Below are 18385 nucleotides of genomic sequence, written 5' to 3'. Positions count from 1 at the left end.
CAACCAATAAAACTACTTCTGCCTGAGTTATGAACAAACTAATCCACAAAAGCTGTGGTAACAAACCAAAAGAGTTGTACTTTTTCTTTCAATCAGTTTTCCTCAGCACGTGAACAAACACTGATTTGTGTGCTGATGTAATTCGTTTTGCTCTTGTTGACACGATCTATGGTTTTTCTGTAACAAAAATTCAGATGTTTTTCACATAATTTGGTGAAATGTACGATTAACTGCTATTAATTCAGCTTCTTCTTGCCATCTGTTGTGGCCCACAATTCCAGTACCTGGTTCATGCGCAGGTAATCAGTGAGTGAGAGGTTCTGGTTTCGGTACCAGCAAACGTGTGTGATGGTGTTTGGTCTTTGGCCCTGACCGAGGAGATAGCGAGGAGGCAGCTCTGGCGAGATGGCCGGAGAGCCGAAGACTGAGAGGGTGCAGAGACAAAAGGGAAGACAGGGCGTAGAGAAAGTGTTAGACCGTTAGCACTGAGAAGAAAGCAGGGGAGAGAAGAAGTGGTCAGGTAGTCCTCCAGGTCTGTCAAGTGAAAATGTTAGCATCAGAGAAATGATCACACAATCCTCCTTGCATGCATATTAAGAAAATGCTTTCACTCGCATGAGAACTGAACAAAAGACCTTCCAGAACACTTCAGTGAAAACACAGGACATTAACAGTCCCCGGGGGAAAAGACAAACAGGAACTGAAGGATTAGATGAACCCCTTAGTGATGACAGCCACTTTGCTCCAATCCACCAATGCAGTGGTGGTGGAAGACACTGGGATGTGCTCCTATGGTCTGTGTTTGAGTGTGTGGATGTGTACGCTGGTGCGCCACTGTGGGCAGAGGAGGAGTACCTCCACAGCCAGACTGTGGTCAGACATAGATACACTGGTGTTGCGGTGCCAGCACACATGCATGGTTGTGTTGGCACGGTGATGCGTCTGCTTATCCAGTGAAGTACGGGAGGAGTTCGTGTCATCCTCCGACTCCTGCTCCAGAGAAACCTCATCAGATGACCCTGAGGAAGGGCACAGGAAGTTGTGTGGAGGAAAGGGATTAACTGTACATTTGGATGGCTAGTGTCCAAAGGCATTTTTTAAAATCCTGATGAAAATACAAAACAATGCACACATTTCCACCCAAAAGACATTGCAGTTATTCTTAACATAACACTGGAGCTCTTACGGTTGGAGCGATCACTGAGCTCAGCATCGAGGAAGATGTTGGATTTCTCTTGAGACTTCTTGGCTAGGTCAATAGCCATGTTCAGATCCTCGATCCACTTCCCCATTTCCACTCTAGAGCTGAAACACAAAGAGGAAGCAATAAACCTGCAATAAATTGCATGTTGATAAGCAGTTGTGCATTTATACAGTAGATGGAGCACAACTGCTCATATTTCTTGTATACTCATTTATAAGCATTTTGCCAACATCTGTATTGCTATGAGTGGATAACACCAGTTTATTATGACTTTAGGCCATTTCTTCTATTGATAATAATACTGCACTCCTAAAGCAATTTGACATCTGGAAGCTTTTTCCAGATGTGAACCACCTTGTTTGGAGTTAAAACCAAAAGTGACCACACTTTAAATGTCTGTAATAATCCCTTATTACACAGGAAAACACTACAAGCACAATAGGCAAAGAAAAGCCCAAACCAAACCATATTCCATGATAGAAGATTACAAAGGACAATGTGGGTCCTAATTTTATTGCTCATCAGTGTTTTATCTTCCAAAAAAGTTTGGCTACCCTGGGTGCCGACACCCTGTCTGATTATCCGACTGCTCAGGAAAAGCTAGCATTGTTATTCTTTTTAATCAAACTGTGCCAAAACATGATTTTTAAATCAACATGACTGTTTTGTTTGATAAGTGAGTCTGCACCGAGTTCCTTTACATTTACATGCTCCTGTTATTCATCCATTAACAACGTCCTACTAATAATTACACAGTGTCATGTAGCTTTTGACTTTTCTTTCCATCTCTCACCTCGCAAAAAACTTGTACAGGTGCTGAACCAACAGCTTAAAGCAAATAAATAAATAAATAAATAAATAAGAGAAAAGTCTGCACACTGTACTGAGCTCCCAATAATTAAATTCAATAGCAGCAAAGTTTCGATCTATACAGGATCCTCATCAGGCATTATTAAACAGGCATCACACTGAAGCAGATTCTTTCCAAATTAGTTAGATACCAACAGGTGTTTTCGATCTGTTTTAGCAGGTGTGCATAAAAACGTGCCTCTGATGCCTGATGAGGATCCTGTATAGATTGAAGCACTGCTGTTGCTATTGACTTAAATTACTGGGATCTCAATACAGTGCGCAAACTTTGTTCCTTGTTTTTCACCTCTCACCTTGCAGCCACAACAATGGTTCTCTGGGCAGAGTAGATGGTGAAACAGTGGGGGACTGACCACTCATTTTCACTTTCCTCAACCTAGAGACAAAAGAGAAAATCAGAGAAATTCAACCAGGTGCAGCCTCACAATGGCGAGCTGGACAACTTTGTTTATAACACATGATTTAAGATCAGAACAGAAAGAAGGGGAAAAGCTGAAGTCAGAGAGACCTGCCACAGAGCCTCTACTGGACCAACTATATATACACACACAGCATGGGTGTAAGGTGTTCTGTTCATTTATCCTCCTATCATTATCCATGTTCAACTCAAAACACACCCACCAGCTTTGAAAACACCACTCTGTGCTCGGACGTTTCATTTCAGTGACATTTCAGCAGTTGTGTTTTGGCCTGATGTACAGTATAACCACAAAGAGTTGCCACAAGCAAAGTCTGACATGAGTCTGCTAGGTGTGCTTTTTCATGATTAGTCTACACAAGCACAGCAGATAAAGGGTAGGGTTTGGGCATCCATGTTGGCAGAGCTCAGAGGACTTACCGGTGCATCCAGTACTATGAGCTGCAGCCAGGAGTGAAGCAGAGACATGCAGAGTTAGGAGACCCAGGCCCTCCCTTCAGCACACTGAGACATCCCCAATACTACCACCCTGACCTACACATTCCCACATCATAGTGCGGTCTTTGCATGACTGGTGCAGGTTAACAACAGAAGGGGGCTTTTTTTCCTCCAATAATAGGAACCCACCGAAACATGTCAAGCCGAGTAACGCTCGTCACGGGTTTTGTGTTTGTTTCCACTGCCGTGCGCCCACTTTCGAAGTGCATTCCAGGAGCAAAAATGTGGCACCCGTCAGGTCGTACTACAGTCGCCAGTAATTGGTTAAATGTCCGCTCCTCACACCTCAAAAATTAGCATTACAAGCAGGGTGTGTGTAAAGAGGCATTTATAGTGGTTTAGAGGTAAAAGGAGGACTTCACTCGCTGGTTTACAGACAAAACAGGGACTTCAGTGAGTGGACCACAAGCAAAGTGGTGATGATATCACATGTCTGTTTGATAGACTGCTCATACAGCCTGTTACTGGCTGATTGTTATTCTATGGAGTGATCCTTTATTTTGTCTGTTCTCCCTCTGCTCAGCTCCCTCCTCTAAACCAAGAACCCTCAGAGAGAAATTACAATGGAAAAACAAAGCAGAATGGTCCTCGGCGACCCAGGAGGTTATACGGGGTGAAGTATACCGGTCATTAGCTTCCGATAGTGGAAACCCAGCAAGTCTGAAGAGGTGACCTACAGTTTGTATACTTACTATCATGCCATGAAGGGGCAGCTGTCCGTGCACTTTGAACTGATTAGTCGCTGTAACACCTTTGCTTGTGTAGAGGAGCATGTCTGAGAACTGAAAAGACAATAAATAAGAAAAGGTGACCGACTGCTGAAGCTTTACTTAAGATTTAAGTGAGAAGAAATTTGTACTGACCAAGAAGAACATTCGTTGCTGCAGGCCTTTCTTGGTGAGCTTGAACAGACATCCCTCTCGAATGAACTCCTAAAGAAACATGACACTTAGCACACACTGTCCATTTAGCTTCTCAGTCCTGTTTGACAGCGCCACCTACCCTCCGTTCTGCTGCACTCACCCTTCCTGGTGCTGTTAGGTTCTCTATACCAATCAGGTCTCTCTGGAGCTCCGTTAGCTTCTGGAAATTCTCCAGCCGGATAAGACTGCTCTGCAGCTGAATGGATATCTCGGCCACCTCCCTCAGAGCCTCTGCACAGAAACAACAATGATGAGAATCATGTGTACAGGTAAGCATTAGTATTTGGTATTGTCAGGAGGAACAATAACCTTACTGATCACCATTTAGGGTTATTAAGAGCACACAAAAACTGTCATCTATTAGGAACTTTATAAACAACCATTTGTACTTTCAAATTCAAGAAAGAAAGTCACTTTCGGCTTTTTCCCATTTAGGGGTCGCCACAGCGAATCGTCACACTGATGACTCGCATGTTGACATTTGGCATGTGTTTTACGTTGGATGCCCTTCCTGATGCAACCCTGATTCGAACCTGGGCTGCAGCGGCGAGAGCGCTGCGCCTTAACCACTAGCCTACCAGGGACAGCTACTCTTTAAAATTGAAATGAAACAAAATAGAACATTGCTGTGCTCCAATGACCAGGGAAAGGCTGTTTAGATGATGGAAGCAGTGTCTGTACTACACTTGGTTTTCTTTGCAGCCGTGATTATTCACGTCCGCGTCATCAAGTTTGACGTGCGGTCAAAAACATACCCGATAATCGTTGAATGAGCACATCAAGTGGTGGACCAGAGCACGATAACTTAAAGCCAAAAAGTTCCCAAACAGAAGACCTTAACATTAAGCAAGGGTCTCCTGCTGTAGCTCTGGCTTCTCGTTTGCATTGGCAGTGACACTCACTAGCCAGAGTCTTGGCTAAACTGTGCGCTCTGACCTGCCACTTAATGCATTTGGAAAAAATATTCCACACACAAAACAAGCCCACTGTTAACTTCCCATCACAGATTGCATATGGTACATACAGTGGGTACGGAAAGTATTCAGACCCCCTTAAATTTTTCACTCTTTGTTATATTGAAGCCATATGCTAAAATCATTTAAGTTCATATTTTTCCTCATTAATGTACACACAGCACCCCATATTGACAGAAAAACACAGAATTTTTGACATTTTTGCAGATGTATTAAAAAAGAAAAACTGAAATATCACATGGTCATAAGTATTCAGACCCTTTGCTGTGACACTCATATATTTAACTTAGGTGCTGTCCATTTCTTCTGATCATCCCTGAGATGGTTCTACACCTTCATTTGAGTCCAGCTGTGTTTGATTATACTGATTGGACGTGATTAGGAAAGCCACACACCTGTCTATATAAGACCCTACAGCTCACAGTGCATGTCAGAGCAAATGAGAATCATGAGGTCAAAGGAACTGCCTGAAGAGCTCAGAGACAGAATTGTGGCAAGGCACAGATCTGGCCAAGGTTACAAAAACATTTCTGCTGCACTTAAGGTTCCTAAGAGCACAGTGGCCTCTATAATCCTTAAATGGAAGACGTTTGGGACGACCAGAACCCTTCCTAGAGCTGGCCGTCCGGCCAAACTGAGCTATCGGGGGAGAAGAGCCTTGGTGAGAGAGGTACAGAAGAACCCAAAGATGACTGTGGCTGAGCTCCAGAGATGCAGTCGGGAGATGGGAGAAAGTTGTAGAAAGTCAACCATCACTGCAGCCCTCCACCAGTCGGGGCTTTATGGCAGAGTGGCCCGACGGGAGCCTCTCCTCAGTGCAAGACACATGAAAGCCCGCATGGAGTTTGCTAAAAAACACCTGAAGGACTCCAAGATGGTGAGAAATACGATTCTCTGGTCTGATGAGACCAAGATAGAACTTTTTGGCCTTAATTCTAAGTGGTATGTGTGGAGAAAACCAGGCACTGCTCATCACCTGTCCAATACAGTCCCAACAGTGCAGCATGGTGGTGGCAGCATCATGCTATGGGGGTGTTTTTCAGCTGCAGGGACAGGACGACTGGTTGCAATCGAGGGAAGGGTGAATGCGGCCAAGTACAGGGATATCCTGGACGAAAACCTTCTCCAGAGTGCTCAGGACCTCAGACTGGGCTGAAGGTTCACCTTCCAACAAGACAATGACCCTAAGCACACAGCTAAAATAACGAAGGAGTGGCTTCACAACAACTCTGTGACTGTTCTTGAATGGCCCAGCCAGAGCCCTGACTTAAACCCCATTGAGCATCTCTGGAGAGACCTGAAAATGGCTGTCCACCCACGTTTACCATCCAACCTGACAGAACTGGAGAGGATCTGCAAGGAGGAATGGCAGAGGATCCCCAAATGCAGGTGTGAAAAACTTGTTGCATCATTCCCAAAAAGACTCATGGCTGTATTAGCTCAAAAGGGTGCTTCTACTAAATACTGAGCAAAGGGTCTGAATACTTATGACCATGTGATATTTCAGTTTTTCTTTTTTAATAAATCTGCAAAAATGTCATTCTGTGTTTTTCTGTCAATATGGGGTGCTGTGTGTACATTACTGAGGAAAAAAATGAACCTAAATTAGTTTAGCATATGGCTGCAATATAACAAAGAGTGAAAAATTTATGGGGGTCTGAATACTGTATGTACAGTGGGTATGGAAAGTATTCAGAAGGGGGCTGAATACATATGCACGCCACACTTTTCAGATTTTTATTTGTAAAAAATCTTGACCACCACGTATCATTTTCCTTCCACTTCACAAGTTTGTGTTGATCTATCACATAAAATACATTTAAGTTTGTGGTTGTAATGTGACAAAATGTGGAAAAATTCAAGGAGTATAAATATTTTTGCAAGGCACTATATGTGCACTGAACCTAGAATCCTGTACCTTTACACCCCTATCACCTATGTATGTCACAGGTCACGAAAGTCAAATGTGGAGCATGTCATGTCCCCTGACCAAGTTATAGTCTGATCCTGGATCTGTTAGGACTACCACTACCATATCTCATTCTTGCCTCCTATATACAGTTAAACAAAAAGCAAACATTAGCAGTTCTAAACAGGACCTCCATTCTCATTTCATTGATCAATAAAGACATGAAAGATCATGATTGTTTTATCATCTTAGAAATTGTGTTTGTTGATATTTGTGAAGAGCAGATCGCAAATCATGACTATTTTTATGCAGAAAATCAGGAAAGTGCAAACAGTGCCATTACATTTTCTTGCATCTGTACATTAACTTATAAAATATTTACTATTATCTATATGACTTCATATAAAGCACTTCTCATTATGTTCTGTGTATGAAACTATGCCAAGTTGATTTTTTTTAGTTGTCATTCAATACAGATGTAATATACAGGCATGAGGGTGATGTACCTGCGTTTCTCCTCTAACCTGCCTTTATTCACTTCCATCATCATCTTCACTCTTTGCTGCTCATAAGATAAGGCGAGTTTATACAAATACAGATGAAGGATGTTTTAGAGAACCTAAACACCGAGTCAGAATACCTAGTCTAATCATTAGAGCAACATATTTTGTTTGATATTCACTGTCTATTGGGTGATAGAGTTTAAGCTTTAGAAAACTCACCCTTGCAGTCGTCGTGGTCTCTGTGTTCAGGTGAATAATGCTTGCATAGTCTCTCCAGGATGAGCTTGTAGTGCATGAGGCGCTGGATGGGCTTGAGCAGGAACGTGTTGAGGGGCAGGTAGCAGACCTTCTGCAGCTCAAACTCTTTGTAGACCGCCTCCAGCTTCTTCAGCCTCTTGGTGGCTTTCTCCAGCTCAGTCAACACCTCATCGTGCTTCTGTAGGTAGCTGGAGAACTCCTGAGGACAACAAGCATAAAAACCCTGGCCGCTGCATTTCAAGTCAAAGAGATGATGTCAGTTCAAGGGCTAACAAAGTATTCTCACCTTAAGAGCACACATGTTCCTCAGCATCACATCACCAATCCTCTGGTAGTCCCCTTTGACATGAGCATTAGAGCGTCCCTCCCTGAGGAAACAAATCGAGGCTTTATTAGGCATCCATACATTTATCACACACAAAAGACTGGAGCAGCACCTACCAGAGAGCCAGCCTCTGGTCGAGTTCTTTGAGGAAACCTCGGTGGAACTCGTAGATGGGGTCAATGTTGGAGAAGAGGAGGGTCATCAGGCCTTCGGGCATGGCGTTGTCTTTGATCACAGCACTGCGGAACCACTGGGAGCAAGAAGAAGCACAGACTGTTACATATTTTTCTGAACAGACTGGGACGCGAGGTTTCGAAACCCGATTACTTTATGGTCAACAATATAACGACAATGAATGGCAATAACCAAAAGAGCTTTGAAAGAGGACAATGCACTCATAGAATTTCTCAGTCCAAGTTGGATCTTGTCCATTACACCTTCACAACTATCATATTTGTGAAATGTGAAAATGCATTTGCAGGGAACTGAATATCAAGGTGTTAAAATGAGCGTTTTCATTATGCACTTTTGTCAGAAATTCTCTTTTTTTTGTTATTCTTTGATTGACAGTGTTGCAGTTACAGAAGGCTTTTATCCAAAGATGCAAGGAGAAAACATTTTTACAGACATGACACCCTTTCCTCTGAAGCATTCAATAACCTACTGACTTTTGATAAAGGGGTGTGTTGGTCTATAAAAGGGTGCTCGCTCCTCACAGCGAGCATGAGAGCTTTGGGATGTCATTCAATATGATGGACCAGAACAACCTCTGGGTGGATGAGGAACAATAAAACAAGGGACCTGGGATTTACCCTTTGTTTCATGCCTCAGGACACTTTGACATCTGGTATAATGCCTTGGTAATTCTGAATAAGAAAAAAAAAAGAAAAAAGAAAAGGACAACTCACCACAGTGATGACTTCAAGGTCTTTAAGATAGGTTCGCTCTGTGGTCAGAATCTCTTTGGCAATGAAATAGGCCTTATCGATGGGATATCGCTGAGAAGAGAAGAGGGACGTTGGATCTAAAAATCTGAGTGATGGATAACACTGCTACTGTGAGAAAAATCAAAGCACTCCATTATACTAAAACTGTTTGAAAATCCCATCACATGAATCTGTGAATTCTACTCTGTCAAGGGGTTGTGAGGCGGGGGGTAGAAGGGTGGCATGTTTGCAGTGTACCTTCCTCCTGCCCTCCTCCTCCTCCTCTAGCCTGGCATTGCTGCCCACCTCGCTCAGGATGGAGCTTTGCAGGGGTGGCGAGGCCTGGCCTGGCAGGCTGAGGTTCGACGTCTGGAAGGATGTCAAGAGGCACAGGGGACCCTTGGAGGTGAGGGGTGAGAGCTGAGGGCTGTCCATGACCGAATCTGAGGGAGAGAAATGACATACAGCAGGTGATTAGTGTTTCAGTTATTTAGGCCAAAGAAGCCGCCTTTTAAAATAGAAATTAGAGTGTAAAGTGGTGAGAAGGTGAAACAAAATAACAAGGGTTTAAGAACTCTAGGCAAACTGGCTAAAACACGAACCTTTGATATGGGCGGAGTTTATGTCAACTACGCTCTCTGCACAAAGAACTTGGCACAACAGCCTATTTGTAGCAGTGTTATGCCAACATGCATACAGTAAACTTCATCTTCACCCGACCTGTTTTTCCACAGTTACCCTCTGAGAGAAAACGCAGCCTAAGTGCTGTGTGGAATGGCTCATCTCACACACACACACACACACACACACACACACACTGGCCACAGATGAAAGGGAGACAGCAGAGCAGATCAAGACAAGTAATGGTTCCCACATTCCCCCCTCCCCAAGAGTATTGTTTTCAGAGTCCTCTGCTAGAAGCACCCACTATTCATTGCCAACTTAAACGAGCCCGATTCCATTTCAGAGCACTGGCTCTGTTGCTTTTGTTCTGCCTGTGAGCTTTGCTACAAAACAAAACAAGAAAACCAGCAGAAACAGGTCACCACATCTGTTCTTCTACTTCTACTAGAGAGAAGGGGGGAAAGGAGTGGGGCAAGGCAGAGAGAGAGAGAGAGAGAGAGAGAAGTCACTAGTCGACCCGGAAATAATTGCTCATGCAAACTTTTCAGGAATGTAGCTTGTCTGTTTATAGTTTATCTGAAGTGCCCCATGGGGAATGATATGAGAGGAACGTCAGACTCCACAGCAGGATGGGGGTTTGCTGAGGAATGACTTGGCACAAAGCCTGTCCAAACAGGGAGCACACACACACACACACACACTCAGCTGGAATCAGGTTAAGGAATCTTATGTATGAGTTTCACCCAACCCCCAACAGCATCCAAGCCCATTGACTGAAATGTCAATAGGAAAATGACTGTGTATTGACTTCTTACAAGACCATGCACGCTTCTTTTTAGGATGTTACACTGAGGAGCAGGATAGCTCACTTCTAGATATTATAACACGTGACACACTCATTTCACCGAATAAGAAGACAAGCTAAAGTGTGGGGTACTTTAGAGTCTGAGACGAGCTAGACATGCTGATACAGCTTTTACAAATTGTATGTGGAGAGCGATCAGTTTGCCCCTGCCAACTTCTGTTTTGAATGATTCAGATTATGATGAGAATAAAATAGCACATGTATGCACAATGTTTTCATTCTGGCGTCTCAGAATAACCCCCACCATTCCATGGGAACCTTTCTTCTCCTACCAAAAGATAGAGGGCGAGGTAAAACAGTTCATGACACAAACGCACAACTTTGTCTGAGCCATTAAAAACAAAAAAAAAAAAAACCCCACCCCATTAGATTTCTGTTAAAGCAATGTCAAGGATTACATCTTTGATTTCAGTCTGCTTCTTAAAAAGAATATTAATTGACATTCATGGTACCCAAAAGTGATTACTTTATTCTTGAGAGAAAAACATACAAACATTAAGTACAGGCTGTTTATAATTAGTAAATATACAGGTTCAGGATTAAGTGATGATTACTTGATGTCTAAATGCAGTTAGATCAGATGGTTATAACTCTAAGCCCCTCATTCATGAAGTCTCTAGTCGATGTGGGAAGTGCCAAAGGCAGGAAAAGAATTAAGGCAAGCAATAAGAAAAAAAGCCATCAAGACAAACCATTCATGGATCAGCTAACTCAGGTGTAATAAGTAACTGATGGCATCTGGGGGGAAAAGTTCTCTCCAAGGTGACAAACAGCTGTCCACACTTGTGAGTGCACAGAGATTTTCTTAAGGGGGGGAAAAGGCTCTTGTATCCCTCAAAATGACAATGAGAATAGGTGAGTATTTAACAAATGACTGATTACTAAAGAGAAAAATCCTTAATCTAGAAATGCAGTTTCGCATATAAATGTTCAAGACAATCATCACTAAGCTAGCAAAAAGTAAACAGGAAAGTGCATCTGAAACGTGCATGAAGGGACACTGCTTAAAAAGTAAGTGCTTGAAGGCACCGCAGTGCAAGTGCTGCAGACAAAAAGCTTTGCAAAGCCAAGTGAAACCTGCACTCAGACAGATTAAAGTGAGCTCAAATGAAAGGGAACCAACACTGACTCAGTAAGACAAGAGTGTTTAAAGGAGGAGATGACATCAGTGAAGTAACATAATACTGGTGATTAGTTTGATGTCAATACAGTATTAGTTTGTTTTATGGCACAAGTAAAACTCATTTTAAGAGACTTAACAAGACCAGACCAGACATACAACTGGCCTGGAGCTTGGAAAATAATTAATATAAAAAAAAGCTTTGTGCATGCTAATATGTTAGCAACTGATCACATGACTGCAAAAACATAAAAAAATACAGCTAAAATAAAGTACTGAAAGTTTTGTAGCTATTGTGCAAAAGACCCCCTATTTCCTTCCAATATACAGAATACCATCTGGTTGGTAGATTATAGCTAATGACAAAGTTGAATCTAATCTAATGGTAAAACCCTGAAACTTACTGAAGACCACACACACACACACACACACCTCAGAAGAAAGACAAATCAACATCAGCCTTTACCAGACTCCACTGGCACAATAAAAGCAACCTACTGTCCCAAAGGGGACTCCTGGAAGCTACAACATTAATGGCATCAAATGTTGAAAAGGTGCTACATTTAACGTAGATGATCCACATTTTTACTTTTATTAGTACTATTGTATCAAACACTGTTACACGTGCTTTACTAAAGGCTCACCTACAAGTAAGACGATACATTCATTTTGCAGAAAGTGATGTTAACAGTGTACTTGACGGCTTATTAGCACACCGCCTACATTCTTCAGTTAAACTGTTTGTTGGTGACTTTTTTTTTTTTTTTTTTTTTTAACCCTTCAGACAGCATGAACCTACCAAAACTTATAGTCCATGACACCTACTGCCTGCTGTGGACTCAACTGGGGAGAAGAGTGCTGACGATTACCTCAGCCCAGCAGATGTCACTGAGGTGCACAAGTGCAAATGGAAAAGCATGCCTGGACTTTAACTTAAAGAGGCCTGCAAGGATCATTGAACAGCTGTTGGCTTCATTTTTACCCTGAGATTAGAGACCGACTAATGATTACCACCTACTGGAGAAAGCTACACTGTACAGGAAGTACCAGCTAGGAAATGAGAAAAGCCAGACGACTGTGATTATCATTAGTAACATTAATCACAGTAAGTACTTTGTAAATTAAGACATTACATTTTTAAGCTTACTTGTCAGTCAAGTTATAGTTCTAATGTGGTTACAAACACCTTAAAACCAAAACAAATCAATAGTTTCATTAAATTGAAACCATTAAGCCAGGCAGTGAAATTAAGAGATGGATGCAGAACATTATTTTCTGAAATCCTGAGTTAAATGACTATGTACTCAGCAAATGGGAGGAAAACCTATAGACAGGCCTATGTTAACATGCACCTTAGCATCCTAAAAGATATAAAATGGGTCATTAAGACAAAGCTTCCAAAGTAAAAGCACATATGTTTTTGGTTTTTTCCCCTCAAATGCTTGTAGGGTATACCCTAAAGGCCATGTAATCACCATGTGCTCTAACAGGGAAAAATGAAAACTGAACAAGCCAAACAAAAGAGTGTTGAGCAAGAGAAAGAGCAAAGGCCAAGACTTGATAAGCCGAGTTACAGACAAGACAGATAAAAAGCACCACAAAAAAAAAAAAAAAAAAAAGCATGACTGTTAACATGTGTACACTACACAGATGCACCTCAACAGTGACTGGAGTGCAGACTGTTGAAACTTAGCTGGAGAGTCAGACGCCAGCGATACATTTGAACTTTACAGTTTCAAATAATGCAACCATCTTTTTCTATTTTATGATGGCTAGAAGCACAATGAATATCAAGTGGTTATTAAGGGAGTGAACTGTGCCACTGCTGCTTATCAATTACAAAGTGACAAATATTTTTTCTATCATGTAGACAGCCCTGGACTGAGGCTTCAAGTGCTGCAAGGGCATGTGCTTTACATTTTAACATGAGGGGCTGCAGAAGGGTCTGAGAGGGCCAGGGCCTGCAGGTTGTGGCACTGGAGGAGGAAACCCTCTATTCCACTGCTCCCCATCAGGGGATTACTGTAAAACAGGTTCTGCTCTGAGGGGAGGACGCTGTCGGAGCCCCAGTCGGAGTCTGAATCGTAACTGCCATTCCCAGAGCCCTCAGTGGCGGTGGGCGGGTAGCTGAGCTGCTCAAGCTGCTCGATCAGGTCGCTGAACTGCACAGCAGAGCTGCTCTCAGAGCACACAGAGTATGCTGGGAAGTTCACCATTGAGCTGGCTTCTGACTGGATGTCAGAGCCTGGCAGGCGAAGCGAGGACGAGTCAGGGCCTCCGTAGCCCACTGACATGGACTCGCCCGCGGAGCTGAGCCCCAGGTTGTCCAGAGAGCTGCATTCAGAACGGTTATTAACTAATGAGCTGGTCTCAGAATGACCAACAAGGCTATCAGAGAACAGACTGTTATTCCCATTCAGGTCCTCAATGCCCACACTAAAGAGCCTATTTTTGCTGAGATCAGATTTCTCCACATAATCAAACTGATCTACTTTATCATTGAGCCCGTATGAGTAGGCCTCAGCACCCCCACCATAAAAGGACATTTCAGTGGGGTCGTCATCGATGAACTCCTCACTGACATGCAACGGCGAGTGGGACATTGAGAACATAGGATTCTGTTTTTTACGCAAAATCTCCGCCTCAAAAGCCTCAGGTGTAAGAACTCCCTTCCTCTTCCCTCCACCCCCTCCAACCAAACACCCAGTTCCCCTTCGCCCACCAAGCTCATTATCCTCATTGCCATTTTTGAAGGGCTGTGACTGGGAAATGCCACCTTCTATACACATAAACAAGGGGCTGCAGTGTCCTGCTGCCTGACTGCTAGGGGCACCTTGAAAAGCGTAGTGAGATGGGGAAGCAGGCTTGACAGGTTCTTCCTTCAGAGGGCTGGGGGGTCGGGTAGCTTGCAGGGGGGACTGAAGCTGCTGCTGTTGCTGGTTCTGGTGCTGCTGGGGAGGTGCTGGAGACTGGTTCAGTGTGGGGAACAGCTGGGGCTGAGGTTGGAGTTCTGCTCGTGGGAGGATGCCAGAGATATGTGCTGGGTGGAAGGACACCGAAGTAGAGGGAGGGGGGCCTTTGGACTTGAGACTGTCATTGAATGACAAACCCTAAAACAACACAGAGAAAACAAGGAAGACACAGTAAGAGAGGAAAAAGAAAGTGGAAAGTAATAAAGGAGAGAAGAATTTTATTTGTTTATCCATTCCAGTAGAATATATGGAATGTTTCAGTTGTAGCACAAATACATCAACATTACAAAGCTACTGACCGGTTTTGGCACATCTGTTGCTAAGGATCGAGCAGACATTCGGATTTTACTGTTCCTCCTGAACAAGAAAGACGTTCAAGTCAGAATTATGATAAATGCAGTGTGGAAACATTTCAGTCCATACTTTAGAATTACAAAGGCAAACAACTTGTCTTTCTGATTAACTGTGTATGTGCTGTGTAAAGAAACACAGACCTCTGGTACGGGGTTCTCTTTGCTCCATTCACCCTGACATACTCCACAAGCTGCTTCTGGGTCCTCCCACTGACAGAAAGAGTTCTGAATTAAAATATTGGCCGTAAAAATGACACATGCATTCATTTCTATGTCGGTATTTAATACCTGTATCTGAAGGAAGAGCCTCTAGTGAAGAAAATGGCTTTGGATTTGGGTTGGGGTTGGTCGAACAAACGGAAAAACGAATGGTACTCCACACAGATCTTCCAAAAGATTTTACACTGGTCTCGACTGGCCATCAGAAACTCAAGAGTATCCTGATGGGGGCCCTAAAAACAAATGTCAAAAAAAAAAAAAAAAAGTTAGAAAGAGCTTGGATTCTAGGACATATAGAAAACAAGTTCTTTTAGGGCACTAATCTCTTCATTAATACATACGTGAACCTCAGGGTGGAGTTTGATCAGGAACCGTTTTCTCTTGAAGCTAAGTTTGCGAATCTTGGACCAATTGAAGGTATTTATTTTTGTGTTGCTCTGTGATATAAAAAAATAACTTTTAGCATCACTGTTGGATACCGAGAGTGACATTCAGAAGCTGCTGGTATGCAAACAGCATCACCTGGAAAACCTGAAGGCCCATGTGAGCGACAGCCAGGTTAATGTTGGTGCCCTCTCTGTCAGCTGCTGGGTGGAAGCGGACACCATACATCTCCAGTTTACGTGCAATCTCCAGGATTTGGAAATCTGATTCAGCGGGAGTCTGGCCCCTGGAGTAGACAATGTAGCAGAATAAGTGAGACATTATTAAATAAACTGATTATGAACCGTTGGTAAAGTCCCAACAACAGGAGTACAGTTTCTGAATGTACTTGGCAATAAACTGAAAACACCAGTTTCCAACAATGACTCGGATTCTCCTGCACATACGACGCCAAAATGCTAATCAAAACGATTAACAGGACATGTAGAGTGCAAACAGTTGTGTGGACCCTGGTATCCATTTTCCAATCTTTATTCTTGATTTACAGTTTATCACTTTTTGTATGCTGGCTGCTACGGCCTTAAATGCCTTATAACTCCAAGGATTTGAGAAGAATTATCTAAAACCACGTGATTACAACCAAACAGCATGTTAGGGAGACATATCCATCCCATTATCACCACATTCTAATTCTGTTCATCCGTTAAGTGGTGAAATCTCCTTAGGGTCCTCCCCTGCCCCACTGGCCTTATGGCTAATAGTCTGGCCAGAGAAAGGGATTAGGTCAAGATCGCTGCTTGTGCTTCCACACTGACCAAGGGGAGAGATTAGCAAAAGTCTTTAGAGCCACCTAATACACGGTGTTGAAAAGAGCCCCTGTTGGCCATAGGATAGGACTGCACTAACAAGGAGGCTGATGGTGGAAAAGTACAAAAGGTTCTGTGAGATTCAGGAGCCTGAAACGGGTTATGGTTGTTTAGTAAGAATTTGTGTTTAAAGCCACTGAAAAGGGGAGTTAAAGGTTAAGCCCAGTCATGTGTATATTAACAGTATTTCCAGCGATATGCTATACAGAGACGGAAACAGACAATGAATTGCCTCTACTCATGGTAAACGTCCATCAGCTGTTGGTCCTGGATTAGTTTGTTCATCTGTGCGAAAGGCCACCGTTGTTCAAAAACATCAGTTAAACACAGCGCTGCACTGGGAGACACTTGTTCATTAGCAAACACCAGACCCAAGTGCGAGTAGCTAGCGGACTGTAAACAAAGCTGAACACTCCCACAAATTGTCATGCACGTGCAGTTGACTAGTGTGCCAATTTCAGGAAATTATGGCCACATGGAGTCTTTGGGGCAACATAGATGGGTCTGGTGTTTCATTATGAAAAAAAAAAAAAGATGTCACCCAGCGCAGCCGAGTGTTACCCTGATGCGTTTTCAATCGTTTCATAACAACAACAGAGGACTATGGCATGGGCGAACAAGCTAATCCAGGACAGACAGACATTAATTGGGAGTAGAGGCAATTCATTGTCCGTTTGAATCTCTGTATGGGGATTGTTGAAAATTTTATGAATGTAGAAAATGACCAGCCATCGTCTTTAACTTCTTGCAAAGAAGTTTCATTTAGGCACCAGCAAAAACAAGCATAAGTGAAGAGGAAATGTTTACACAGTATGTATTTAACAAAAGGTAGTATATAAAGATATTCACTCAAATGGCTATATCTGAACACTACATCATGCTCGTCATCTGTGTGTGTTATATTACACAGTCTTCCTAGTGGGGAGACTGTGTAATATGCTGTGATCATTTGTATTTCCACTGTATCCTCTGTCCAGGAAATAGTCGCACTAACTCACAATAGTATGATCCTGCTTAGGTACTTTGTGTGGCATTAGCAGTAACCAGACTCTTCTAGTGGATCATCAGATTTGCTCACTAGCCAGCCAACAGTAGCTTCAAACTGGAGGCTGCCTTTTGTACTTTGTCATAACCAGGAATCCATAGTTTACTGCAAGGAGCAGTTAGGAGAGGCTCATGGTGTCAGTTTGCTTCGAGCCTGAGTAAACTCTCTAGTGGCTGAAAAGAAGCTGGGCAGCGCAGCTTCAATTTATTATACACTGTCATATTTTGTGGCACCTTTTCTAAAGTAAAATAAAAATTTAATGAACTGTTCAAAAGAGCGTTAAAGAGAAGTCCCCAGTCAGCCTGTCTGTTCTGAGGCAGAGATGAGACACTCTGCAGCAGTAAACGTGTACTCGATGGCAATAATACAACTGTTCCAAGCAACTGAAAAAGATGTTGACCGACATCTTTCAGCACGTTGATGTCAGCAAGTCAGATATCCTGAGTGGAATGCAAGAAAAGCTGCAGCCACAAACAGCCAGATAACGAACAAGCAGCACAGATATAGGAAAAGAAAACATGACACAGCTTTAGCTCAACATAAAAGCAGATGTAGGAACTTACAGGTGTCTGTGGTGGAGCTCCATGATCCTCTCTTGCACCTTCTCTTGGTAAGGCAACAGCTTGTTCATCCTCAAGAAGTCCCTGTCTGCTACGTCGTCATAGTCACCAATCTCCGCTGTGGTTTATGGAGGAAGAGCCAAACTGTTTCTCTTTGTGCATCAAGATAACCGATTCAACATTTACTTGTTTCCAAGTTCTATGGGATTGGAACAATGCCTATTTATTTTGGATCCATCACTTGTTTTTCTGACAATTTTAAATATTTTTGAATATACCTGATGTTTCCTGACACTTAAGTGTACGCACGTTCATTTATGACCAAATACACTGTACTGAAGTGCTGTGCACACTTAATTACCCTTTGTGTACACGCTCTTTATCAGAGCTGTCACTATGTCATTTACTGGGTAATGTTAGTGCTATCTTATCAGGTCTGTGATTCAGGTGTCTAATGGAGTTGTAGGTGGCAGTGTTTGAAATGTTTAGCGTAGTGCTGAGTGCTTGATGGGACTGTTATGCAAGAAATTCCATGATATGTGGCCTTCTCAGTTTCTCTTTATCCTTCT

At 42.8% G+C, this 18385-nt stretch overlaps 1 protein-coding gene across 5 annotated transcripts in view; it reads right to left on the bottom strand.

The window, feature by feature from the left end:
• farp2 (FERM, RhoGEF and pleckstrin domain protein 2) overlaps nucleotides 1-18385 on the bottom strand; it is a 32580-nt gene that overhangs the window by 2301 nt on the left and 11894 nt on the right. For 2 of the 5 annotated variants that reach the window (XM_020609989.1, XM_020609991.1), the window contains exons 7-24: nucleotides 17820-17934; nucleotides 15484-15631; nucleotides 15303-15398; nucleotides 15031-15194; nucleotides 14884-14952; nucleotides 14689-14746; nucleotides 14251-14527; nucleotides 9067-9251; nucleotides 8791-8880; nucleotides 7999-8132; nucleotides 7844-7925; nucleotides 7519-7756; nucleotides 4014-4144; nucleotides 3854-3922; nucleotides 3683-3772; nucleotides 2368-2450; nucleotides 1187-1305; nucleotides 856-1019 (exon numbers count right to left, since the gene is read on the bottom strand). In XM_020609989.1, the coding sequence (XP_020465645.1) occupies nucleotides 856-1019; nucleotides 1187-1305; nucleotides 2368-2450; nucleotides 3683-3772; nucleotides 3854-3922; nucleotides 4014-4144; nucleotides 7519-7756; nucleotides 7844-7925; nucleotides 7999-8132; nucleotides 8791-8880; nucleotides 9067-9251; nucleotides 14251-14527; nucleotides 14689-14746; nucleotides 14884-14952; nucleotides 15031-15194; nucleotides 15303-15398; nucleotides 15484-15631; nucleotides 17820-17934 (2312 nt within the window). Of the gene's footprint in view, nucleotides 1-284; nucleotides 425-855; nucleotides 1020-1186; nucleotides 1306-2367; nucleotides 2451-3682; nucleotides 3773-3853; nucleotides 3923-4013; nucleotides 4145-7518; nucleotides 7757-7843; nucleotides 7926-7998; nucleotides 8133-8790; nucleotides 8881-9066; nucleotides 9252-14250; nucleotides 14528-14688; nucleotides 14747-14883; nucleotides 14953-15030; nucleotides 15195-15302; nucleotides 15399-15483; nucleotides 15632-17819; nucleotides 17935-18385 lie in introns of all 5 variants that reach the window. The other 3 variants (XM_020609994.1, XM_020609992.1, XM_020609993.1) reach the window with 3 other exon arrangements.

Source organism: Monopterus albus, unplaced genomic scaffold, assembly GCF_001952655.1.
Source record: "Monopterus albus unplaced genomic scaffold, M_albus_1.0 scaffold103.1, whole genome shotgun sequence".
Lineage (NCBI taxonomy): Eukaryota > Metazoa > Chordata > Actinopteri > Synbranchiformes > Synbranchidae > Monopterus > Monopterus albus.
This window is presented reverse-complemented; position numbering and strand designations above follow the sequence as displayed.